This window comes from Populus trichocarpa, chromosome 4 (assembly GCF_000002775.5).
Source record: "Populus trichocarpa isolate Nisqually-1 chromosome 4, P.trichocarpa_v4.1, whole genome shotgun sequence".
NCBI classification, from domain to species: domain Eukaryota; kingdom Viridiplantae; phylum Streptophyta; class Magnoliopsida; order Malpighiales; family Salicaceae; genus Populus; species Populus trichocarpa.
Window position 1 is genome coordinate 8791842 of NC_037288.2, and position 27274 is coordinate 8819115.

Genomic DNA, 27274 nt, shown 5'->3' on the forward strand with positions numbered 1-27274 from the left:
TCTTTTTAGGGAAAAAGTAAGAAGCAAGCCATAGGGGAGTAAAATGTTGTATCCAAGAACACAAGGAAGTGAAGTGAAAAACTGGCAATACCACAGGAGTGGTTCAGTTTATGATTAATCACAAGAGAATGAATTCACTAGCAGCTACATTGCAGCAATGTCAAGTACCGAATGCTCACCATCAACAAGTTTCTTCATCAAGGGAATCACGCACTTTACAAAGTCATTAACTGTTGAAAAGCTTAACTCTGTCAAAGCTTCTCTGATACACTTGTAACCAACCAACACTAAGGCCACGACCACAGACTTTAATTGCTTCTGCATATTAAGGCACAACTTCAAGGAAAATTCACTGAGCAGCTTAAAATGGTAAATAATGAGATAATACTAGCAATGATAGATGAACATTTTTATGGGTAAATCCTCAAGGAAAGATATAATATACCACAGAGTAAATCACATTAAGTATAAGAAAAATCTAAACTGAAATACCTAACCCACCTTTGGTTCGCAACGCTTCACAAGTGTCTTTGCTGTAATAAACAATGGAGATATCAACTCCTCACAGTTTGAGTGATCTGATAGGACCTCATAGGTTCTAAGCACCAGTAAGTTGGAAAGTATCAGCTAAAGGTGTTTCTTAAGGAACACACTTAATTAAATGCCTAAAAAAAATTAATTTCTAATACTATTTTTAAAAGGCATGACCTCTGAAAAACATTGAAGATATAAGCCAAGAGAAGTTCCACGACCAGATAACCTAAAGCTTCTGCTTCAAGAAAATCTGCGGGACAATTCTGCACAATCTGTTCCAGAAATAAATTAGAATCAACTCAGCCCAATAGAATGCAAACATCCAATGCAGACATCAAGCTAAAACTCATCATTTTTACTGCTAAAAGTCTGATCAATCCTGGAAAAGGAATTAAATTTAAGCAGAATCCATCATTAATCTTCCAATCTACATGCTAAAAGAACTAATTCCTTTATCAGCAAAAGGTATTTATAAACACATCACTAGAAGGACATGGTGCAATGCTGCGCACAGCCATCAAGACTTAAATAATTAGTAGCAGTACATCAACAATGTGAAATCTCTTTAATGCTCCAGTTAAAGTTGTAGTAGTTGTTGTGCCATGGCATGCAATCATCTATCACTGCTTAAATGGTGCAATAATTCTAATTAGTTGTGGATGTTCAGAAAACAAGCATGATTTTCTTTAGACTTAAAGAGGAGCTTTCACAAAACAAACATCAATTATTTGGAAAAAATGAAACTTGTGAAACTTACCTGTGATAGAACTGATATTGAAAGAGTATTCCAAGAATTATCCATGTAAATAGAGTAGAAGAAAACCTGCATTGATTCAGGATGATAAGAAGGCATAAACAAGTAGGGCATGGCCATGGATATTGAGCATAAGAAGGCAGTCATCTCAGAATCACAAAAAGGTAAAAGCCCTTCACCAGCAGATTCACATGATAGTGCATGGGAAGCTAAAAGATGTGTTTATTATACTATGTATTCTTGCAATGAAACATGTGAAACTAGTCTTTTGAAAGTTCAAGTACAATAGTTTTGTATCTTATATCGACATGAAAAATTGAGTCTTCCTTACAAATGATCTATCATGCCTGTCTTCCTTGCCATGACATGGACATGATTGAAAATTTGTCACCCAGAATTTAATGTTGAAAAAAATTGGATTGACATCCTGAGATGCAAGCATCAAGAACATACATCACTACAAGCACGGAAGATACTGTCTTCATTCTCACTTCCTATCCAATATGGCTTTTAGAAACACATGCAGCACTAGAGTTTATATCATTAGGGCCAAGTGAATGACATCACAAGTTCTTTCTAACAAGTCTAGAAAGATGAAACACAATGAATCAATGAAGCAAAGTAAGCTTTTACATGTTTTTAGAGCAAAGGGCAAAGAAATAGGACACAACCTGCAGCAATTCTCGGCAAATATCCAGAGTAATAAATTCTTCAGTGAAAAATCTTTCTGTCAAGAGAAACTGGAAAACTGGCAGAACAATCTCATATTGCTTCAAAGCTGCAGTATTTGTCTCTTCAGTTGGCGAATCTCCACCGTATCTTACTTCAGCAGAACTTAGTAATATTATTCGTCTAGTAAGAGTTGGATGTTGTCGCTGAAATAGAACAAGCAGGGAAAACCCCCATAGAAATCGATAATCTTCCAACTTGAGTTCAACCATGCTATATCCAGATATTAAACTATTATTTGATGTATTTTCATCTGTTTCCTTTGAATTCCCATGGGTATTTGCAGGAATTGCATCTAATGCAAGTGCTTGCAGAATCACTGGCCAGGATTCCTCTAAACTGAGCTGCACTTTTGATGAAACGATAGGTGATTGAATTCCATCAAGGAATGGATTCCACTGTATGGAAAGAGCAACTAACTTAAACATTTCCTTGATAAACACAAATGAAATCAAACAAGACAGCAATCAATAGCATAAAGCTAGCAGACTGCTATGCTTACATTTTTCTTGGCATCCAGGCATAAGCAAATATAACTGTAATCCTTCAGAACCCCAATCCAGTACTTCCCCAGAATATTTGAACTCTTAGAAAACAATGGTAACAATGCTAGATACTCGTCTGGAACTCCACTATGGTGTCTCCTCAAAAATGAGAAAGTGTAACATTTGAGAGAGGCATGAGCAGCCAGAAGTCTTATCTTGATCTATTAAATCTTCAAATTAGTTAGTAAAGTCCACTGCATGCTAATGTATACAAAAATATGCAGGACATAAATGGCTACTTTGTTCTATTACTGAAGCAACAATCACTTGGTATACCTTGCATGAGACCCACTCTGCGAATGAAGGATAATAAACATCCTTGAAGTCATTCAGTGGCCTAGAAATTAATGAAAACATGCGTTTAACTGCAACTTGATCACCACCCAGTACTCCACTGGTCATTATCTAAAACACAAAATGTCAATTCATTTTCTTATATGTACAGAATTTCAATTACTTTAAGAAAAAAATTAATCACATATGTTAAGTCAGAACCTTAGTGGCCAGCTGAAGTCCTGCCTCGAGAAGAATAGGACCAGAAGATGCATCCAATGCTGTGCGAACAGCAGATACTAGTTGGGCCTACATATCAAATAGCCCAAATTAAAAAACAGAGAAGCATACATTCAGAGAAAAACAAATCAATCAACAGTTTGTATTTGTTCACGTCAGACTATTTAAGAGCCCCTCTTCAAACTCTACTTTGTTAGTATAAAGAAATATTAGAAGTGAATTAACAGTGAAAACTGTTATAATATTCCACTATGCATATTTTATCAACTAAGCACAGTGGTTGAACTAGTACAGGTGAGCCAGACCATTAGCCAGATCAAAGTCCTAACAGAATTTAATAACTAAACAAATAACATACCTGGTATTGTTCCAGTAGAAGATGTCCAGGAAGCTCTGGGTCTGGGGATTTTTCAAACTGTAATCCAAGAAGATAAAAATAGAACAAATTAAGAGGGAAATTTTTTTATTTGACAAACAGAGAATGTGGAAAGAAAAAAGCTGCCCCAACAATGTAAGGCGGAGACATTAACTGCACAAAATGCCACAACTAAATTATAACATGTAACAGCTAACAAGCATAACCCATCATAGTTCTCTGACAGTTGCACAACAAAACAAGATCCATTATTTCCTCATCTCCTCCACATGTGACATTGACTTAAATTAACATCGCCAATTGAGAGATTTCAAGTACAAGAAAGGATCAAAGTTCATAGGGCAAAGAAGACTTTGGAGGAACCCCCAGATATCACACATGCCTCCACAACGAACAGCAAGCTGAACTCCAATTTTTCCTTTTTTATCCTCATTAAGCCTCCAATATAAGACATTGCTTCCTGACCACTGAGTTGAGCCACCTAAAGACAATTTGATTTTGATGAAATACAGCTGGATTTTGATTCAAATTCCTCGAAGTCCACATATATAGTGTTTGACTTTGCATACTTATTGGTAGAACCTGTAACACATCAGCTGGTGGCCCTATCCCACACCCGTATATCACCAGAACAACTTCTCACATCCATCACCTATTAAGCATCATGCCTCAAAGATTTGTGCCACTAGTTCCAAAATCAGCAGTAAGCTACCTAGGTTCATAGCAGAAGTCCTAGCATCCTCGGTTCTTATATAAAGCAGCAGAACTACCACAAAACTCAAAGCAAATACAAAACATTTTCTGACATGAAGAAACAAAGTGCAATTAAAAACCAAGTTTAGAAGCACACGATGCATGCTAATCTCACATGGGCAGGAAAAGGAATGTAACTACAACTCAATAAATGCATTATATGCCACCACTGTTCTCCAAACAGGATGAGGACAAAGTATCTAACTAGAACTTAATTAGCAAACTGAGTGGAAACAAAATACCTAAAACTTTTCTAAAGCAGTGTCCAGCACCCATATTTACCTTGTCAAGAATTGCAGTTAGGAGTCTCACACCAATTGGCCGCATGTTTTCAAACTGTATTGTGCTAATCTATGACAGATGAAAGATCAAAACACTGTCAATTTTAATATGTGCGTGTGAATGTGTGTGTATCGAACTAATACAGCTGTTCAACAATGACAATATCCACACCTGATAAGCCAGTGAAATTAACTCTTGAACATGGAGAACTAGCCAGTCTCGCGAGAGTTCCCCATTAGTAGATTGTTTCCTCGCCAAAGAGAGATCAAAATGAGCAGGATTCTTACCAACAGCTATAGGCAGATGACTCAAACACCTAATTTCCACCAAATTAATTAATTAAATTACTATGATGTTGGAAATAAAGTCAAATCAGAAAACTGATTTCAACCAAATTGTGACCAGTGCTTTCTATGGCAAGAGAGGATATTAGGTTCATGTTCAAGTGACACAAGGCTTGCACACAGGACAACAGGCATTAAGCTGCTCGTACAGTGAACTCCTTTGAGTTGAAAGTTGCAATATTAGCTTGACCAAGTACAAACTGGTTTTTGTTAAAGCATCTTTTAAATCCAATAACTTAAAGTTGCAGCCTTTTTGGCACATATAATAACCATTTACAATAAAATTTTGTTTAGTATGCATAAATGCACACAATCAGTTGACAATATTCTCATCAAAGCGAGCAAGAGAATAAAGCAACACTTCCACATTATTTACTGACTCAGGTCTCAATTTGGAGCCAGAAACTCATGTACCATTCAGTTAAAATATATGGATGATGATCATATAAATGAAGTAAATGACGAAAGGTGCGATGATAACGAGAACCTCTAAATTAGATTCAGGTATTATTGAAAAGAAGTAAAACATGATGGCCAACTTGTTTTTTTTTTTTTTCCCTTGTGGTCAGCAAAAACAACTTAACAAAAATAAAAATATATATTATAGGACAAGGAAACATGAATGGTAGAGAGGAAAGATATGTAAGGTCATACTCGGCAGCAAAAACTCTAGTTCGGTATCTGAGGTGTTTATCTCTATTATGATTGATCCTGTGAGCTCCAAAAGCATAACCTTGCACCGGCATGCCTTTAGAGCTACTAACCATGTTTTCATCATCTTCCCCGAGGTCCATTCCTGAGTCGTTGTCTGGACCATTTAGAGGATCATTTCCAGCACTCCTATTGGTATCAGTATCTTGCCTTCCCAATGTAGCGAGTACCTGGAAAATATTAAAGATTCTCATTTATCACAGTCGAGGCAAAATAAATTTTCTAATCAGCGACCCAATTTTTCCAAAGTTCAAAGGTTCAAAAACTCCACAACTTCATCTATAATTAGAGACCAAATTAAGGCTGGATTTATTGTTGCTCAAGCGAGTCCCTGCAAGCTATTTCATAGGTGGTGTTATCTCTGTCCATAAAACATAAGATTGGTAATGGTTCTCATGTTTTCTTTTAGGAGAATTTGTTGGAAGTTATTTCTTGTTCTGAATTCGTTTTACCTCTGTATGTAGACTGGTAAAGGGGGGTGAACTCTGGAGTGGTTTGGAAATTATAGTTTTAGGTTTGTAGAATATCTCCTCTGTTCCATATATACATCCCTTCTGTATAGTTCCATCTCATTTGGAAATCAAGCTTTTCAGCTTGGACAGGGTTTCTAAATAGGATAGACACTAATGACCAATTGCAGATGAGGATGCCATGATGTCAAATCTCTTAAAACAAGCATCATATGCTCCCACAACCAGTGAAAGACAGATATCTCTTTCTTATATTATTCTGTCGCTTTAAGTACGTGGGATTGTAAAACTCTTTGGAGACAGGTTTTTTACAGTAATTTAGTTTTTTGATAGAGAGGAGTGCTATAATACTTCAAGATCAGATTCCATATAAATATCTAGGATATAATGGTCCCATCTGCCTCTTAATGGTATTCTGATTCAGATGCTTCTTAAAGAGCATTAGCTGACACTTTGGGAGCCTTGGCCAGACAACCAACAAGAGCCTGAAGGGCTTGTTGCCAAGAAAAGTGAAGAAATATCATGGATAAGAGCAGTCACCTGAAAGCATTGATATTATGTAAAACCGTAACTTGCTTCATTTTCTAATCCAGATGAAATATGTCTACCACTAACAAAATCATACTATGGTGACCCAAGTTCAAAAGGCAGCTCAATGAAGAAAACCAGGGTTTGGCTTGATATAATAGTAAAGATTCTCCAAATATTATTAGACAAAGGTTTATGTTATTCTCTGCATAGAATCATATGCTTGGTCCCAAGAAAAAAAAAATTATTCTAATCTTCTCAGAGGTAGCTTCCAGGAACTTACCATATTACGACAAATCAATATCCAGTGAGATGGACATGAAGGGCATGAAGCAAGGAGCAATCGCATAATTGTGGCCTGTACCAGACTCCCAATCCTTCAAGAATGAGAGCAATTTAAAGACCAAAAGTAGAAGGAAAGAACTGCAATACAAATGAGTTTGTATCTCCCACACACAAAAGCACACAAATTGTTACAGAAAAGGTCTGCTTTGAAGCATTCTTGCTTACACAGGATAAAGATTGTGAAACATTATTTGCAACAAGTGATTTCTAATGATATTCTAGTCACTGATACAACAGTCGAGCAAAACCTGAGATCTCTATCGTATTTAATATAAGCAAGTGCAACAGACACAATTTATCATCCTTATGTTGCTTGAAAGGACTCAATAGAAAGTAAACCACCTTTATATTACCCCCAGCATACTGGGTACGAATGACAGTGACTATAACAACCAAGAAAACTGATCCTAATTTAAATCTGCAGTTTATAGAACTTTGTAAGTCAACAAGTTGTACAAGATACTTATAAAATGATAATAAGTTCAGAACTCATGCACTTCTTTGCAATGAGCAATCCTTCAACAAGACAACTTTAGTAGCATTCAGCCTCTTCTAGCAAGAAGAGTCTTAAATATCACTTCTTGATGAACAACGTGGCTAAAATACTACTGATTGATTGAGGATGGAAGAGTGAACATACTTGCTCACCCAAATATGATAGGGCACTTTAGCATAGGCACAAGAAAGAATTCACCTTACAAGCAAAAAAAAGACATAAAAGTTCATTGGAAACAAATAGCAACTTTGCAATTCTAGCTTACAGATCAAATGACATGAGGACATATATTTAACACTGCAGCCACCACCATTCATGATACTGCAACCTAGGTACTGATCAAACATCATGGTTAAAAAGGATATTGTTGACTTACACAGAATCAGTTTCCTCGTTCAGCATGTGAAACAAGTTATCTTCTATTTGCTCATCACTGATAGAAACCTGCCAAGGAAATTTTAAGCACAAGGATTGGACATATTGGGATGAGGTTTGATGCTTGGCAAATATGAAACATAAATTCCATGGCTACTCACTGGATCCTTTTCAATGAGATGCCGGAGGGTGGAGACAGCAAGATGCCTTAAAGTTGGCTGCTTCCAATGAAACCAATTTATATTATTTAAAGGAATGATAAAAAACAACTTTTCTTTTTCAAAGAACTAAAAAGGAGCAAAACCTGTCCTGATGACAGAGTTGAGAGAAGCGTTTGCACATGAGTGTGCACGGAAACAGCTTGCGGAGCAAAAAGGACAAGTTGCTGTGTAAAACGAACACTCCTGCCAGATTGATGCAGCTATTAGTTCAAATCTTCAACAGATAGAAACCCACATAAATAAATAAATAAGAAAAGTTTCAAGCTTATTGTTTTCAATAAGATCACAACAACCATAGTTGCAGAAAAGAGTTTCCATTGCAAATATCAGAATGGGAAAAAAAAAAAAGGAGACAAGCATTTGTCAGCATACTCTAGCAATGTGGCCGTTTCTTGCCAGGAGCTTATCTCTGCAATGACAGACTGTATAAAGAAATCATCAGATGAATACGATCAACTTTATGGAGAAAAAAAAAAACCCTCTATGAACTACAAAGTATAAAAAATTGACAAAAAAAAATCCATTTCAGCCAATGTAGATATATAGTTTTGTGTGACAGATGGTAAAGATAATTGTTAGGTAATTAAAATGAAAACCACTCCTAAAAAATAATTCAGAAGTACAGCACTTGTGAAGGCAATACCTTGCAGCGTGAAAAGAAAATGCTTCCAGGGGCAAGTTCAGGACCAAGAACAGCAACAATAGCATTTATAAGGCGGCCCACTCCTTGCTGAAAGTCAACCAACCCATTCTCCTCAGACAGAAGAATGTCCAAAGCAAGCCCAAGTGTTGCCTGCATACAGAAGGATAAAGGAAAGAAGAGCAAGGACAAAACATCAACAAATCAACATAAATGATTACATATGCATACCCACCATTCACTTATTTGATGACCAAATAAATCAAGAAAGATAACTAGCCAAAAAGTTAGATTTGTATTCTCATTAAGAAACAGAGCAAACTCAACCGAGCATTACATTTCATACAAATGCAACAGATTGAAGATTGGCCAAGAACTCCATTTTTAGACAAGTTTGACTTCAAAAAGGAGTACTGACCAAGATACTTGACTGTCAATGCAAGGCACAATCCACACCTAAACCTTCTTTTATGTGATAAAAGTTATCGAATCACCAACAATATATCAAAATAGGTGCAGATTCTCATGCATCAGCGCATGATTCAGTTACCAAGATTGATCATTGTTTAAGAGAGAGAAAAGGGAAGTACTAAAAACGACTGAAATGAATATAACAAAGTTAATGAAAAGCCATCTTTGGAAGTATATAGACTGACTATGATGGATACAATTATCCCACCTTTTGAACAGTATAAAGTGAAAACAAATTCAAGTACCTGAACATGAGATACATATGAAAAACCAGAAGCTTCAATAGTCAAAAGAAGACCATACAACGACCAGATCTGTAACCCAGTAATCGTACTTTTAGCTAGCAAAGATATTGAGCTCACAGTTTGAGGCACTAAACTTGACAATGCCATTCCTCCAGCACTGCATAAAAATGTGTTGATATTCTGTGATTAATACATACAAAAAACTATCAATGAGCTTCGTTCTGAAAGAGTATGATTTTAACAAGCCTGTATGGTTGGCCAACAAAGTCTTTCAAATTCCATCCAAATTTCAAAATTTCACACATGTAAGAAACATGAATGTGACCCAGCTTTGTTTTTGCTAATATCCTTGGAATAGCATAACAATCCCTGAACTAAGAAACTGCTCCCATTGAATTCTAAGAGCACCTGGTTCTAAACCCAGAATGTTGTTGAAAAAAGAACAAAGGATAAATCAGAGTCCAAGTTTCCTTTTGAATATAGGTGCCATGGGGAAAAAACTCAGTTCCTATATCAGCATTATGACAACAAGATAACTATTTAAACTCATTTGCTAATCATTATCTTGATGTAGAAATTATGACACTGACACAGTAAGGGCCAAAGGATAAGCAAGTTTACTTAAGTTAAAACCCTCAAAGACTAAGAACCATAGTTACCATAACTACAGGAGACACTTAAAATATTTAATTTTTATTCATCAAAGTCTACCTACCAAAAAGCTATTTCAACCCTTTATATAACAAAAAAACTAGAAAAACCTTGTAATGTTGAATAGAAAATAAAATAGAAAAATTATTCCCTTTAAATAAGAAATTAGAAAAACCTAACAATATTGAATAGGAAAACTAGAAAAGCCTAATACTAAATAAGAAAAAATAATCCTAAGATGAATAAGAAGAAATAAAAATAACTAAGAAAAATATTTATTTTTCCAAAAAGCTCATGCATCATACAATCAAACAATGATTTTAAAATAGCAATCATTTTTACTCGAATGCTAATCATTGTCCGTATCTTCTACAAATAAATTATAATTGTATTCACAAGCCACTTACCTAGCCATTTCTACACATGAAATGACACAATATTTAGAATTTTCTAATTACTTGATGCCTCAAATGTATCAAAAACCTTTAAATGGAAAAAATAATCACTTGATAGCATTGACAGACCAGGATATCCACCCACCAAAATTTTATATCACAATACTTACAAGCACTCCAACCTTATATTCAACGACGTGACAAACCATGGAAATGCACAATTTTAGCTAATTCTTAGGTTTCCTAAGTTGTCAATTAAAATATATGCGATAGACAATAGATTTGGGTAAAAGAAGAAAAAAAGAATCTTTCCCTGAAGACCTTTTTTCATACCCAACTTTAAGTATAAACCCTTTTTCAATCTTGACCCTGAAAGCCTTTTAACCACCCCCTCTAACTACCAACTCTCTACCAAATAACTTATATTTAGGTAAAAAGAAAAAAAAATCGAGACTTGGTACAAATTACCATCAAAAAGAAAATTCAGAAGAGCTTCAATCCCCAAGAAAAATAGGTAATGACACTCCCTCAAAGCAGGCACCAAAGAGATGCCACAAAAACCAACAAATCTCAAAGGAACTGGTTAGATATATAGTGGTTAGACAACCTACCCAGTTACTTTCTTAGTACAATAATAAGACATGTAAAGAGAATCAGTGTCAAATACAACCAACAGGAATGCAAAAAATAAAAAATAAAAAGGAAACTACTATTCACCTGCGATGAATGCAGCCAAGTGCAAAGGCAATTGAGCCAGCATAGTTGAAATCTGTTGCACCGGGAAGGTCACCAAGAAGCAACCTAGTCTTTTATCATCATAAAGGCGAGAGAGAGAGAGAGCATCAGGTAAACACATTAAATAGATAGAGCTATCAGGAATTCTAGATGAGAAGAAAAATATAAAACTTTAACCTCCATGAAAGATGTATAACATCTCCACATCACAATTACAATCAAGTTCATGAGAAAAATTACAATAGACATTAGTGTGGAACTAACCATTTTGGCTGTAAAGATATCATTTCCCAGGCGAGCTAATAGACCAAGACCTTCTGACGATGCTCTACGTTGGGATGCACAGATGTCTCCCTCTGCCAGAATACTCTGACAAATTAAAGTAAGCAAATGAAGAAAAGGGCATAGTGACAACCATATCCATGATTAGTCATAGATTCAATGCAAGGCATTCTGCTAGGGGTGCCTTTGCTTCAAGGTAAATACAGAGGTGCGATGTTACAAGAATAGTTATTGAGAGGGTAATTGTCAAGAGTGTAAAAGTTGGTTTTTAAGGATGTTTGCTTTATTAATAAATTGAAGGGTGAATAGTTGGAGGAAAGAGAGAATGATTAAAATATATTATTACTTTCGAGATAGACAGAGATTAAAAAAAAAAAACTAATTTGAAAACTTAGTTTGGGGGGCGCCCCCCCCCCCCCCCCCCCCCATACAAAACACCCCCTAAATATTAAGTACCTGAAAAATTGCCTGAGCTCCATTCAATATCTCAGGTCCCAAAGGTTGGGGACGTAAAGCAATCAAAGCCTGAAAATAGCATAAAATCCTGAATGAAAAATGTTGAACCATACAGTGAGCTTTAAGCAAATCAAAAAGGGATTCCAAGAACCTTCAATCCTGCGAGTAACCCAACACATATATTGGTAACACTGGCTTCATGCCATGATTGCTTTTTTCCAGCTTTTAGACATTGCTCAACCATTCCAAGAAGCAACAACATCCCACCATTATCCTGGGATATATTATCAGCAGAAAAAATAAATGTTAGACATCTCACCCTTGCAACTAAAACATTGATAAACGAATGTCAAGCCAAACACTAGATCCCCTTACTTGAGAAGCAAACATGATTCCGAAGCAAAGGAGCATCTGGTTCACCAACATCTTGTTTATTGTTTCCGGCTTCAAGAACAAAATAAAGTCCAGGATAAGGAGTAAAGTAACATAACAACAAGAATCATAACTACAAAAACAAATACCATAAAAAAATAATAAAACATCTAACGTCAACTAGAAACAATGAAACAGTCATTACCAGAGGAAAACTTGAGGGTTCATTGTCCCATACACAAGGCATAAGGCCATCTTTTCCACCTTGAAAAGCACGAACTTCATCTTCAAACCAATCCCTAATTAAAGACATGAGCAAAAACGTTTTTAGAGAGAGAGTTCAAGATTCTATATGAATTATTGAAACATGACATGATGATTGTAACAAAACAATTAACAGAAAACCCAACTTATAGAAATTGTAAAAGAATGGTACAAGAAAAATAATGAAGATCCAAGCACCTTCCAGGAATCCAAGGACCCAACCATGCATCTCTTTTGTCCAGCAGCAACCTCAAGCATGAACTTTCCTCACATCTAGCAGCATCCCTTTTATTCAACATGAAGGAACACAAACAAAATCAGTCATGCAATTCTTTCACACACACAAAACTGAAAAAATATATAAATTTTGTACATTAAAAAAGAGTGTCAATCTTCACAACAAAGAAACAAATGAAAAACGAAATAAATTACCACCATACAAGTATAAGACATGATTACCTGAATGGAATGGTACATAATTGGATAATCTGAGGATGGTCACTTTTATATGCCATTGAATCAGGGAGGGCCCGATAGGCCATTAACGTTCTGATGATGAATATGTCTATTGCAGGCTTAATATTAGGCAGTTCTTTACGTTGTAGCAGTAGTATATAGGACAGGGCACTGTTTTATAATACAATCAAATTTTTAGTATGAATCATAACATTTGATGAAGCTAAACAAATCAAAATCCAAAAGAAATGAAGAGGCTGGGTGCAGGTTGAAGAAACTCTGGTAATAACTGTACCTACTCAAGTATACCATAACTGGTTGAAGTAGAATCCCATTGTTTGCTGCATTATGAGAAATAAAGCATCTTACAAATGCTGTCAGTGCATCAACAGCAGCAGACCACACACTACAAAAGGCAAAAATAAAGGGCAAACACAATAACATCAGTACCAACATGCTGTATCAAAGGCATCTTTTCAACTAGAAATGGTGATAAATAGGAAACAAAACAAAAGGTATTCTGGATTGGATATTTAGCAGACATCTATCTCACATTCAATGAAGCATGGTTCCTACAAGAACTCCAAATTATTCTCTAGAACTCATCCTTTTCATCATAAAAATCCACAAGAAAACACGGAAACAGAAAAACAGCAAGTCTGCGTATTTCTACACTCTTTGTGCTAGGGTTCATTAGAAAACCAAAAAAAAGGCTGACAATATTTCTACACTCTTTTATACTCGTATATGACAAGAGTGTCGAGATCTGATTCTTCCTAGGTCAAAATTGAAACATTCACTGATATTCGAAACTGATGTTGTTTGTTTCATTAACTTTTCATCAATATTTGAAAATTTCATCTAAAAAATGTACACAGAATTTTTAGTTGAGGCTGAAAAGCGACCTCATAAAACATTTCGAGTGATTTTTTAAGATATGCTTTGACAGGGAGGAGACAGAGCGTCTTTCTAATTATTGTACGATGACTTGGGATATGTGGAATAAGCTTATTACTCCAAGTTACAAGCATCCAAAATAAGTGAAACGATACTCTTCATGCATTGCTTTGGAAAAGGCAATGAATGCAATATTTTGTGAAAATGTGCTACTGGCAAATGCTACATCTTTTAGTAGAGAAAACTTCTAGAATTTTCAAGCATCGTGCTCTTTTAAGTGATTGAGGGAGGATAAAATGATTCAAAACCTGCTTAAGGCACACTAATTCCAAATCACTTTTTTAGGTTATATTAGCTGACATTGAATGAGATGGGAAGGCTACTGATTGGATGCCTTACTATCCTTTGTGCAATTGTGCTCTCACCTTCAATCAACCAAAATTTTCTTTTCATCCCAAAAGGGAAGTTTTTTAATATAACCACATTCTAAGCTAAACAAAAAGAAAGGATGCGTTTGTTTCTTAAAAAGAACTGAAGTATAAAGAGATATTGAAAGATGGGATCACTTGTCAGTTGCAGACAGAGTATTAGACAAAGAATGCTTTGATGTATGAGCTTACCATATAGTAGAAGCCAAATCTTCAATTTTTTGAATTTCTCGTTCTGGATTTCCACTAAAGAGGGTAGCCCATAGCAAAAGAATATCAAAAACCTGGTCTTCAAGCTCCTACATGCATCAAGAACAACACCATAACTTACATATAGTGGTTACAGAGACTAATGAATAAATATAACCATAACATTCACGCTGTGGTTACAGTACATAATGAATATAGAATGGCTGCAAACCTGCTTTGGCATTGAAGATAATAGCGAGGACAAAAGTAACCATCCAGCTTCTTTCTCAACTATTGCAGCTATAGGATTTCTTGAAGATTCTGTTAGCATTTTCTTTGAAAGTTCCAGCACTGATCTTGGTAATCTGAGCACAAGAAGACAATTATAAAGCAATTTTAACAGTCAGACGCAAAGATAAGCATGAGTATAGCACCAAGAAAATAAATCCAAATGCAATGATGGACACACCATTATGTGGTCCACATGCAAATACATCTATCATGCGCTGTAAAATATCTTATGTAACCATGTTTTATGTTTATGGGAATTGGAAATTGGAAATTTCAACTCAAATAATAGGTCTGAAGAATCCTAGTATAAAATCATACTTCCAATCCTGCAATAGATTGAAAAGTTATCCTTCAATATTTTCAATGTACCGGTGCCTATTAGGTATGTAAAGTTTGAGCACCCTTCAAATACCCAACTTTTAGTTAATGCATGCATGTTTAAAAGAAACCAAGCGACTCTAAAGGAAATAAAAAGAAACTAGTAAATCAGAACAAGAGGGCTCTCTAGAATAAAGGAATTTCCCAACCAGACAAAAGGGTTCTCCAGACCTAGGAACTTAATAATTGTTAGCTGTAATATCTTGATTTAGGAAGATTGATTGATAAATTAGTTGATTTAGGGAGCTTGATCTAGAAAGATTGATTAATAGGCAATTAGTTGTATATAGTTACCTTCTTAGAGATTGTAATTATGGTCCAGTAGTGATTGTAGGATGTAATTATGTTGATACTTCACTATTTACAGAGAAAAAATCCTCGATTGAAAAGGCATTCAGATCATTTTGACAAGGTATTAGAGCTAAAATTCTAAATTTTGTGCTTAACTCTTTTAGTTAGTATTTTTTGTGGATCGTGTTGTGGGATATTTTTCTTGGGTTTCTTTCTTGAGACTTTACTTGGCTTAGGGCTATGGACAATTTCTGGGTGTAGAGAGATTCTGTTTTGGTTGGACATTACAGCAGCATAGTTAGGTACTTTTGAAGTTCCCATTCCTAACAGTTTAAAGTTCTTTTTTACATCAAGCTCTATTTTTTCACTAGTTCAATTCTTTTCTTCTGATTTATCATGAAATAAGAAAATTATATTGTTCGTTTTAATGGAAAGAATTACTCCACTTGAGTTTCAATTCAAAATGTTTGTTAAGGGCAAAGAATTATGGGGTCACTTGGGTGGGTCATCTAAGGCTCCCACTAATCCCAAGTAGATTGATTCCTGGGAGAGCAAGGATGCTCATATTATCTCTTGGTTACTAGGTTCTATTGAACTACATATGGTGAATAATCTTCGATCATTCACTTTGACTATGGAGATGTGGACTTATCTTAGGAGCATTTATTCTCATAATAATGTTGCCCGAAAGTTTAATTGGACTTAGAAATTGGCAACTACCGCCAAGGTAATTGGAATAAATTAGCATTTATTCTGGATTTCTTAATTTATGGAGTGAATATGCTAATATGTTCATTTTACTATTCCCAATGAGGTCTAGTCAGTGAAGAACAACGCCTAGTCACTCAACCTGGTCTTAATTCAGAAACTATCTACGATAGTTAATGTGGCATATGCTGCTTAGGGCAAAGGAAGATCCAAGTCATAGACTTAACGCTACAATTGCAAGGAGTTTGGACATATTGCAAAGCGCTTTAACAAAAAAAATTGCAATTATTGCAAAAAGGAGGGGCACATCATTAAAAATTATCGAGTTCGACCTCAAAATCAACATGCTCTAGCCCCTCATAATATTGTCCAGTCTAATTTTGTGGCTGCCTCTTTGGTTCCTTCTCTATAACAACAATTTGTAAGCAAATTTTTATCTCCTCTCACTTGTGAGATGGTCCAACAATTGATTTTTTTTTTCCTTCAGCATACAAGGTAGGGGGAATCTACTTACTTCCTGGTTGATTTTGTAGTTTCCAATCATATGATAGAACATATGCTATGCATAATATTTGTAAGTATAAGGGTGAACAACATATTCAAATAACCAATGACAGTGCTCTTCCTATCACTGAAATTGGAACTTTGAGGTCTTCCTTTAATAATGCATTTGCATCTACAGATTTATCTACCTAATTTATGTGGCCAATTGGTTGATAATAATTGTAAAATTCACTTTGATCATGATGATTGTCGTGCGCAAATCAAGTGCCGGGGAAAGTTATAGCAAAGGAGCCTAAAATGGGTCGTCTCTTTCCTCTCCAATTTTCCATTCCTAGATCTGTTTCTTTCGGTTGTGTTGTGTATTGTTAATAATAGTCATGTATGGCATAAGAAATTAGGACACCCCAGTTTTGTTGTTTTTACTTGTCTTATAAAACATGTTTATTTGGGCAATAAAGATTTGTTTTTACCTTGAGTCTTCTAAGTATGGTTCTTGTAAACTTGGTAAAAGCAAGTCCTTAACCTTTATTCACATGGCAGTCAAACATCTACTTGTTTTGAGATCATTCATAATAATCTATAGGTGTCAATTCTGTTATTTCACATGCTTAGTACAAGTATTTTGTGACTTTTATTTATGATAATAGTCATTTTTTACAGGTATATTTTCCTCATTCTAAAGCTAATGTACTTTTTGTCTTTCAAACTTTTGTTGCCAATCAATTTTCTACTTGTATTAAGATTCTAAGGGTGCATTTGTTTCCCTTTAACTTTTGAGTTTGCAGTGCAAAAAACGCAGTAAGGTGTTTGGTAACACACCAAACTGCGTTTTATACTTTGGGGTCCATTAAAAAATTGAGTTTGAAACGCAGTTTTTGTGAAGCAGTTTTTACATGCTTTTTTAACTGAGTTTCAACGCTGTTTGTTTTTGCGTTTCAAAAGCGCTTTTGAAAAACTTTAAAAAAAATTTAATTTTTTTCTTTACTTCAAATTAATATTTTTTTGTGTTTTCAAATCAATTTGATGCGCTAATATCAAAAATAATTTTTAAAAAATAAAAAAATTATTTTGATGCATTTCCAAGTAAAAAACACTTTGAAAAACAACCGCAACCACACTTCCAAACACAAGTTTTTTGCTACACATAAACCTCAACCACAATTTTTACCAAACACGTATCTAAATCCAACTAACCACACTTTTTTAAAACTTACTTTTTTTTAACCACAACCACAAAAGCTACCTCAAAAACAAACACACTAAGATATGATTATGGGGGTATATATCCATGGACTTTCAATTTTATCTAAATAAAGGGTATTATCTCCTAATGTTCTTGTCCATCACACCTCAACATCAACATAATAGGGTTCCATAACGTAAGAATGATCATCTTTTAGATATTCATACTTTGTTAACTAACTCTTTTGTACTACCTAGATTTTGGGTAGAAACATTATCTACAACTGTATATTTAATTAATCGTCTACCATCCCAAGTTCTCAATTTTGATTCTCCGTATTTGGTGTTCCTCCTGAGTACAACACCCTTCATATCTTTGGTTGTGTTTGTTTTATTCACTTACAATCCATTGAACGACACGAGTTTGCTACTCAATCTATTGGATGTGCTTTTCTAGGATACAATAATGTCCATAAAGGGTTTGTGTGATATGATTAGGATGCTAATATCCTTCGGATTTCATGAAATGTGGTCTTCTTTGAAAATCAATATTTCATTCAATCTCATTCTCATGATTCCTTTTTAGTTTTGCTCTCTAATTTTGATGATGTGTTGAGTTCTACTAAACAATTTAAGTCAGGAATTGTATATTAGATATGTAGCGTGTATTTGGCATTATGGTAGATTTTACAATTACGATTTAAAAAAATAGGTTTGAGAAAAACACTTTTAGTTATAATTTAAAAAATATATGTTTACAAAAATATATGTTTTCTTAAAACCATTATGAGATGTATTTTTGCATGCAAAATAAATGAAAAACAAGTCATTTTAGCTTCTGCAAAACCAATATTTGAAATGCAATTATATGTGAGGTCCGGGCCAAAAAGTAGAAGCTATTTGGCTAACCAAATAGTTTCTCTCATTGTGGTTTGGCAAAAACCAGAAGCTACCACAATACTAAACGATCTTGTAGCCACTAGTCACATTGTCTGATCTAACCTTCGACACCAGATCATGTTTTGGCTGAACCTCGTCAATCATCTCGGATTTCACGTCCAAATTCTCTCCTGCAACTCTTCAACCTACTCTTAATACTACTACTACTAAACCTAAGTCTTACTAAGGAATATTGTTCATTGTCCTGATGGCATCAAACTTCTTGACTGCAAATGGGTTTATACCATAAAGCTACATCCTAATGGTTCAATTGCAAGTTACAAAGCCTGTTTGGTGGCTCTTGAAAATCGACAAGAGTATGGCTTGATAATGATGCGATGTTTGCACCTGTGGCTAAAATGACTACTGTCACATAGTTATAGCTATCGCTGCCTTAGAAGGGTGGTTATTGCAACATATAGATGTGAGGAATGCATTTCAACAAGGAGACCTCAAATAAGAAATATATGACTCCCACCTACATGTTCACTCACTCCTCCTCTGGTTTGTCGTTTAAAGTGATCTATATATGGAATGAAACTAGCACCACGTGTCTGGTTGGAGAAGTTTCATTCTACTCTTCTTGATTTAATTTTATTCAAAGTCAGTTTGACTCCTCTCTCTTACTTCAAAAGATTGCTATTAGAATTGTTGCACTTCTTGTATATATGAATGCTATTGTTATTACAAGGTCTAATTCTCAATTGATTGAGCAACTAAAAGCTCATCTTTACACTTCATTTCATAAGAAAAATCTTGATACCTTGCAGTATTTTCTTGGTAAAGTTGTCCAACTGGTACACTATTGCAACGACACAAGTATACTCAAGAGCTTCTCACACTAGCTAGTTTAGTCCAGTAACTTGGTCCTTGTACAAATGGAGGTCGACTTGAAGCTACAACAAGATGATGGAAAGCTACGATTTAATCCCTCATCATATCGAAAACTAGTAGGGAGTTTGAAGTATTTGACAATTACTTGGCTTGATATTTGGCAATTTAGTCAGTTTATGCAGGCTCCTCACCATCCTCACTTGATCGTTGTACGACGTATCCTTCATTATCTCATGGTACTTCTGGTCACAGGTTATTCTTTCCTTCTAGGACTTTTTTACAGTTGAGTTATAGTGATGCGAATTGAGCTGGTTGTCCTGACACTCGTTCAGTTACTGGTCGGTCCATGTTTTTTGGTTATGCCCTTATTTCTTAGAAGAGTAAGGGATAGAGTTTCTAAATCCTCAACCGAGTCTAAATATCATGCTATGTCATTCATATGCTCTTAGATTGTTTGGCTTTGGGGTTTGTTGGGCAAACTTGGCATTCCTCAACTTACTCCTACTCCTCTCCATGCTGATAACACTAGTGTTGTTCAAATTGCTACCAATCTGATTTTCAATGACTGCATCAAGCATTGCAGTAGATTTTCATTCTATTTGTTAAGCACTTGACCAACATCTGATTACTCCTCCTTACCAAGGCTCTATCTCATCATCGACATCAATTCATAGTTGACAAATTAATGCTTTGTGATCCACACACATTAATTTTTGGGGGGTGTTAACTGTAATATCTTGATTTAGAAAGATTAATATGCAATTACTTGATTTAGAAGCTTGATATAGGAAGATTGATTGATAGGAAATTAGTTGCACATAGTTACATTTTAAGAGAGATTGTAATTATGTTCTAGGAGTGATTGTAGAATGTAATTACGTTGATACTTCATTATTTAAAGAGAAGAGATCCTCCATTGAGAGACATTCAAACCATTTTTACGAAAGAAAAATGACCATTGGCAGCTGCAAAACTTATCACTTTGCTCGAAAGGTATGGGATTCGAAATCTATAACCAACTGTGTTGCTTTTATATAAATATGCCAATTATCTCAAAGTTTGGTAGGATATAGTAGGACATTTTGAATCTAAAATTACATAGGCATTCCTTAAAGTGAAATTTCATTCATTCATTGTTCCCCTTGGTTATTTTTTTTTATAATGGACTCTGACTATTTACGTGAGCATTTGAAGAATAAATTACAATGATCAAAGAAATACAAACTCCCAGTTTGAATACCAAGCCACTCTTGCTGACTAGGTTATTAGGAGTTTATGGAAATGTGAAGCAATTCACTTTGAAACTCAACAGTTTGCAAAATTAAATCACGTTCAACAACCATGTAACATTAACGAGTTTAATGGAAGTAGGAACTAAACTAGAATAATTACCTGGCTGGATAGCCAAGAGGCAGTTTGGGTGAAATAGAAACCAAAGCAGCCAAAACAGTAGCTTGTCCATTCAAAGAATCAAGCTCAGTTTTCAGATTGCTTCCCTGTAGGAAGAGAATTGGTTAGGGAGCAATTATAAATGAAAAGCATGCAAGATCAGAAGCATAGCTTCTATTCGAGAATTCAAATTCAAAAGAATATCTATACAAAGAAAAATTCAAAACAGTGCGCGCTTGTATGAAACTACTTTTATAGCAGACATGTACAGAAAACCTCAGCCTTGAAATTGAGAGGGGACACAACATGGAAACCATCAAGAGCAACCAACAGAAACTTTTTATGAGATGGAGAGTTATATTATGATAGTTTGATCAAACGATGAAGGAAGGAAGAGAGGGAGGAAGAGAGAAGAAAAAGAACTGTTCAAAAAGGATCCTAAATTTTTTCACGTTATGCACTTCAAGCATTAAACTGATTCCAGATTAGTTATGGGAAGCAAACAAGACATTTAAATACAAGGGAGCAAACACTAACACAGATAGAACAAGAACCAAGTGTCATGTCAAAATATTAACTATACCTTTTCAAATGAAATATTGTCTCTCAAAGCACTTAGTGTGGTCACAACATAAGAAATCAAACCACCAACACATGTAGGATCGACCTCAGCCAAAACACGCAATGCCAAGGCAGCCTCAATGCGTACCTAGCCACAAGTTTGCAATTAATATTCAACTACCATGGAAACCATATAAATGCAAAAACCAGAAGAGTTAGAGCACTGAAATAAAAAACACTATCATCATTAAGTGTAGAAAAAAATGGCAGCAGGTGAAGATAGGGAAACATAATAGAAAAATGAACTTTTCCTACCCAGGTCCCCCCAGAAGTAAAATACTAGCATTTTTACTGGTTTTATATTTACACCAGAGCGAAAAAAAAGGGGAGACATTGAGTTTATAGATAAGCTTATATCAAGCTCATATTTTGATAGTTGTTTAGATGCCACATGCATCTAGTTCATCTCTTCTTCTTGCTTTTATTCTTTATTTTGCTCTTTTCCTTGTCTCATTGAAGTCAATGTTCTTTTAATAAAAATTTATAACTGGTCTCTCATTCATAACCACCATAATTTCCACCACTTTTCCTTCGCGAAACAGCTTTGTCCTGCACTATGATGACACAATCCTAACATTCAGTATCTTCAATTTAAATTAACCATAATTCAGATCATGATAAGGCCATAAGAAAGGTAAGGGTAGTAATTCTAGTCAAACAACAGTCACAACATTTAAGTGGGGACTTTACCATCTGTTTGACAGCTAGATAAAACAAGAGGATGTTTGAAGTAACTTTACAAAAAATTTACAGAAAAACTATTTGAAGAATTATAATAAGATTTAAAGAGTAAGACATAATGAAATCCTTACAAGTTGAGAAGAATGAGATACTGCAGCAACAATTGTGCTGTCAAAGAGTTCCTTGAATTCTAATGGAACCTGAAAAATAAACAGGTCAAGTTCCACGTTAAAAAATACTATTATTATGCATATAAACAAAAATGTACATAAAACAGCATAACAGTCTCCAATCCTGGGATTTCATGTAGTATTAATCACCAACAAGTAATTCACAAAAAGCGTACTTTATTAGTAGGAAAAACAAGCATAAAGCTTCTGCCATCAAATTCAAATCAACATGCTAAAGTGATGCACTTCTTGATTGAAATGGAGATATTAGAATGATAAAACTAGGGACCAGCAACGATAAGCATGCTAAAACCAAGATATGGTTAATAATAGCAGTATGTAATTCAATTATACCATCAAAGAAAATCTGCTGGTACAAATTAAAAGGTATTATGAAAAGAGACTAAAAACAAGTCAAGAGTTAACACATAAAAAAGAGACCAAGACTGCTCTACCAAAGGGCTCACTTCTGATCTGATTGATTAAAAGAAGGTTATAATTGTAAACCCCTGGTTAAAATAATTGAAACCAAAAAAAAAAATTCTTGACCCGGTAATGAAATGGGTTAAATAAAAAGTCAAAGAAATTTAATTTAAAGAAAAGGGATGAAATCTAATGAAATGAGAAGATGTAAAAGCATTAAATTTTAGGAGAAGGACTAGTTAGAAATTGGTGGGGTTAAAATCAAAATATGAAATATAGTGGGTAAAAGTGTAAATTCCAAAAGATCAACCTATAAATACATCTCTCTTTCTCACTCTTAAGGCCGACAGCTCACCAAAGGAAGAAGGGCATGGATTTTTTATTTTTTCTTCTCCATCTCTTGATGAAATCACTTGGAAAAGGTTAGCAAAGAGTGATTAAAAGAGTTGTTGAGTGATCAAAAGAAGAAATTAGGTGGTTTAGTGGGTTTCTAAAGAGTTAAAAGTTAGGGTTAGGGAGCTTAGGAGCAAAAAAGGAGGAGGGAAGGGAACTTAGCTTGTTCTTGCAATCTCCCACTTGGATTAGCATTCAATTAAGGTGAGAAACTCATTTAAAATGTTTGGTTTTAAATGATTATGCACTATGTGAATGGATGAATGTGTTAGTGTTGCATAGATGTTGAATTTCATAAATTCGATAGTTAAAATGTTAAATTTGTGATGGAATAATGTTTAATGACATGAATAATGACTAGGTATCAATTCAATTGAGAGAATTGAAGAAGAAAAAATCCATCCTCCATATAAAGCCAATTTCGGCCTAGGAGAGGAAAAAGGGAGAAGTGTAGGAAAAATTCAATTAATTACGATTCAAAAACCATTTTATCACGAGGTTAGTGGCATTAGACTTAAATATGCATGCCTAAATGAATTCAATTAGGAATTTATACCTAAATTGTAAGTTTTAAGTTAGGGTTTATATTGAAATGTGAGGGAAATGAGAAATTTATTTTGTTTGATGTAATTGGTATAGAGATGAATGAAAATAACTTAGAATATACACAAATGAAGAGAAATCCTAGTGCTATTGAAGGGGGTGGTGCCGACCATAAAGGGAAAGAATTAGGAAAATTAGAACAATGTATATATGTTATTTGTTTACTTATAATAGCATGTATTGAGATGTGGAGAATGAATTGAAAAGAAATGGAAATCTTGTATTTAAATTGTAATGAAAAGGTTGTTTATGCCTTAAATTACGAACATTGAGACTTCGTAAGAATTACAGAATTTGTGTTGTGTTGAATTATGGTTTGATGAAGAAATGTTAAAGAAAATGAATATGTTTCTTTGAGAGAATTTTAATTATTTCAAGTAGGATGTGAAATGGACTAATTGATTGATGGGGAGGTTGTGTTTAATGATGTTATAAGACATGTGGAAGAGAGATACTTGTCTTGAATAGGAAGGAAAATGAAGGAAAATACTTGGCTGCATGTTAGAAACCTTAGATTTGAAACTGGACAGATTCGTCACTCAAGTTCCAGGCAGTTTCTTCACAAAAGTTGTAGTTAGGGATATTAGCTTTCAAATGAAACTGACCTTGCATAATTTGGAGTTACAAAACTCCAGATATGGGAAAAAATCTAAGGGGAGGTCGGACTGGAACCTTACTGGACAGTCTTACATGTTGTGATAACAGATAGATTTTGATGTGTTAATGGCAGAACTGGGTTTTATTTCCTTCAGCAAAGTTGTATTGGAGTATCTTAGCTTTCAGAAGAAACAAACCATACCCAAAACCGAATTTTATAGCTTCAGATATAATCAAAACAGTAACCAGTGTTCTAGGGGATAAGTAAAAACGACTAGAGTAGCCGACTCTAAAAAATCTTTCCTTTGATAAAAGACTTAAATGATAGAGGTTTTGAGAGTGGAATTTTTATTATAAGCTAAATTGTTATTAATGATTAAGTTGTGGGTGAACTTACATTGAATTACTAAATGGGGAGTGATGTGTATACCTGTTGATACAAGAGAGGTTGCATTACTAAATGGGGAGTGATGTGTATACCTGTTGATACAAGAGAGGTTGCTGGAGCAGGATTCCAAGGCAACAAGGCAGGACCTTCACGAGCAGCAAGTAGGAGACTGACTCCTCTATTATAAACATGCTAGAGCTATTAATGATAATTCTTTATTTTTCCGTAAATATTCGATGTATTTGGTTGTATGGGATGAGAGATGAATACTAGAAGGGAATATGAAATTGACTAGTACTCAGTATCGTACTAGAGGCATCAATTTGATTGATGACTAAAATATAAAATTGACTAGTACTCAATGTAGTACTAGAGGCATCAATTTGATTTGATGACCAGGAATATGAAATTGACTAGTACTTGGAGTAGAACTAAAGGCATCAATTTGATTTGATGACTAGAAATATGAAATTGACTAGCACTAGCGTAGTACTTAAGATGTCAATTTAGTTGACAACCAAGATACGAATTGATTCCGCAAAGAAAAAAAAAGAATGGTTTAATAATTGATTGTCTATGTATAAATTAAGTAGAAGATTTCTTTATCTTGCTATAACATATTTTAGTTATTGCTAATTGTTATAAACTAAATTGTTTACAAGATCTTCACAAGCTCATGATATGCAGTATATCACTTTTGTAGTTTTGTTAAATAGTTATTAAAGTTGTAATTAAGGAAAACATAAACTCCTTTTCTAATTTTGAGTATGTTCTTTTGGTATGTATGTAAATTTTAATATTAGGATGCATGTATCAGCTAAATTTATTAAACTATGACTTTAGAGATTCTTAAATCAATCCTTCTTTTTCTTTACAATTATAAATGCATGAGATTTAAATTATGATTCTTTTACCTTATAATTATTGATTAGTTACTGTGTGATGAATATGTTGTGTTTATTGATTGTAGTATGAAATGATGGATCAAAAGAATAGATATGGTCTATTCTTGATGGTGTTAAATTGTGGAATTGATCCAGGATGATTAGATCGATAATGGAGATTGAAATAGAAGTGAAACAGGTCCATGTCGATAACTTAGGATCTCTCAGTTTAGAGGAGACTCTGTTGAAATTTCAATAGAAATTTGGATAAGATTATATGTAGCTTACAACATATGTATAAAAAAAATTCCAGATTTTATGCTCATCCATCATTGTATAGATTAATGTGTTGGTAGAAAACGGGGTTGTTACAATAACAATGGATGTTCAAGACAGAGATCATCATAACACAACAGCTGTTTGGTGAACAGAAGAGACTTGCAAGTAACTATTGAAACAGCTTTGATGTTCCCAACTAACCAAGACAGGTAAAAGGGGAGGCAAGCAGAGGATAGACAGAAGACAGAAGTGACATTAGAGGGAAAGAACAAGGAGAAGCAAATTTAATGGAAGGGAATTAGGGGATCTAAACAAGAGAACAGATAAAGGGTAAAGGAGGGTAAAAAAAAGAGATGCAACAGCCGCCAGGGCTGGAGCAGATCTGTTTTTCAAGAAAAGGTAGAGCTTGTATATGTCGTCAAGCTAAAATAGTACTGTTAAAAAGTTTCACCTTCCCAATCAAATCAAGGGACCATCATTATTCAAATTATGTTGACCATATTTTGACAGTGCATTAGAAAGCAGAAGGAACCATTTTATATGAACAGTATAGTAATGTCTGACCTCGCCCAATGTTTTCAAAGTGTATGACAATGTACGTAAAGCAGCAATTTTCATGGAAGGAGTGGCATCAGAAGACTCAAGCTGCAAGTTTCCAAGAGAACAGAATCAAGACAAGAACCAGCTCATGATAAATCTACCTTGTTCAAATTTGCTTCAGCATACCTGCTTTCCTAGGAAAACTAAAAAGCCCCTTTGAGTAGGTTCAGTCATCTGATCAGTTACACCAACTCTGAGGACGTAAAGAATGCAAGCCTTCAAAACACCAAATGAGATTAGTTAGTAAGTATTTTGATAGCATGGAATGCTACAAACCAAGCTCTAGATGCAGAGTCAGTAACTTGCATTCTTTCAACTTGTTTTGATTTTATTCCTGTCTACAAACTAGAAATGAAAAAAAAAATCTATTATGATAGCCTTATTGTCAGATGCCAGTATATCCGACCACTCTGATAAGACTATGTCAGATCATAGTTGTACCAAAAGCCTACAATTACAAATCCAAAAGCCAGCAACTCACAGAATTTGAGAATCCTAATTCAGCATTTATTTAACAAACTACTTTTACACTACTTTAAGTTAATATTTATTCAACTAGTTCGAAACTACTTTCTCTTCCATAAAACATTGACATGAAGCATAGCAAACACTATCCTTGAGTTCCTCTCATCCCCATAACAAAAGCATGGTATTCCAAAGTT

General features: G+C 34.6%; 1 protein-coding gene across 4 annotated transcripts in view; it reads right to left on the reverse strand.

Moving 5' to 3' along the window:
- Positions 1 to 27274, reverse strand: part of LOC7456815 (protein SWEETIE) — a 37417-nt gene that overhangs the window by 3333 nt on the left and 6810 nt on the right. For 2 of the 4 annotated variants that reach the window (XM_024598411.2, XM_024598414.2), the window contains 35 exons: positions 26739 to 26828; positions 26577 to 26657; positions 22407 to 22475; positions 21557 to 21682; positions 20977 to 21080; positions 14690 to 14822; positions 14461 to 14567; positions 13239 to 13349; positions 12947 to 13114; positions 12686 to 12772; positions 12429 to 12522; positions 12227 to 12295; positions 12003 to 12125; positions 11852 to 11920; positions 11378 to 11482; positions 11096 to 11184; positions 9333 to 9489; positions 8620 to 8769; positions 8349 to 8398; positions 8060 to 8159; positions 7917 to 7973; positions 7757 to 7824; positions 6823 to 6916; positions 5485 to 5711; positions 4658 to 4802; positions 4487 to 4555; positions 3434 to 3490; positions 3058 to 3144; positions 2839 to 2967; positions 2520 to 2723; positions 1960 to 2415; positions 1292 to 1357; positions 709 to 806; positions 502 to 598; positions 180 to 336 (listed from right to left, as the gene is read on the reverse strand). In XM_024598411.2, coding sequence (XP_024454179.2) covers positions 180 to 336; positions 502 to 598; positions 709 to 806; positions 1292 to 1357; positions 1960 to 2415; positions 2520 to 2723; positions 2839 to 2967; positions 3058 to 3144; positions 3434 to 3490; positions 4487 to 4555; positions 4658 to 4802; positions 5485 to 5711; positions 6823 to 6916; positions 7757 to 7824; positions 7917 to 7973; positions 8060 to 8159; positions 8349 to 8398; positions 8620 to 8769; positions 9333 to 9489; positions 11096 to 11184; positions 11378 to 11482; positions 11852 to 11920; positions 12003 to 12125; positions 12227 to 12295; positions 12429 to 12522; positions 12686 to 12772; positions 12947 to 13114; positions 13239 to 13349; positions 14461 to 14567; positions 14690 to 14822; positions 20977 to 21080; positions 21557 to 21682; positions 22407 to 22475; positions 26577 to 26657; positions 26739 to 26828 — 4093 coding nt within the window. The remainder of the gene's footprint in view (positions 1 to 179; positions 337 to 501; positions 599 to 708; positions 807 to 1291; positions 1358 to 1959; positions 2416 to 2519; positions 2724 to 2838; positions 2968 to 3057; positions 3145 to 3433; positions 3491 to 4486; positions 4556 to 4657; positions 4803 to 5484; positions 5712 to 6822; positions 6917 to 7756; positions 7825 to 7916; positions 7974 to 8059; positions 8160 to 8348; positions 8399 to 8619; positions 8770 to 9332; positions 9490 to 11095; positions 11185 to 11377; positions 11483 to 11851; positions 11921 to 12002; positions 12126 to 12226; positions 12296 to 12428; positions 12523 to 12685; positions 12773 to 12946; positions 13115 to 13238; positions 13350 to 14460; positions 14568 to 14689; positions 14823 to 20976; positions 21081 to 21556; positions 21683 to 22406; positions 22476 to 26576; positions 26658 to 26738; positions 26829 to 27274) is intronic. The other 2 variants (XM_024598413.2, XM_024598412.2) reach the window with 2 other exon arrangements.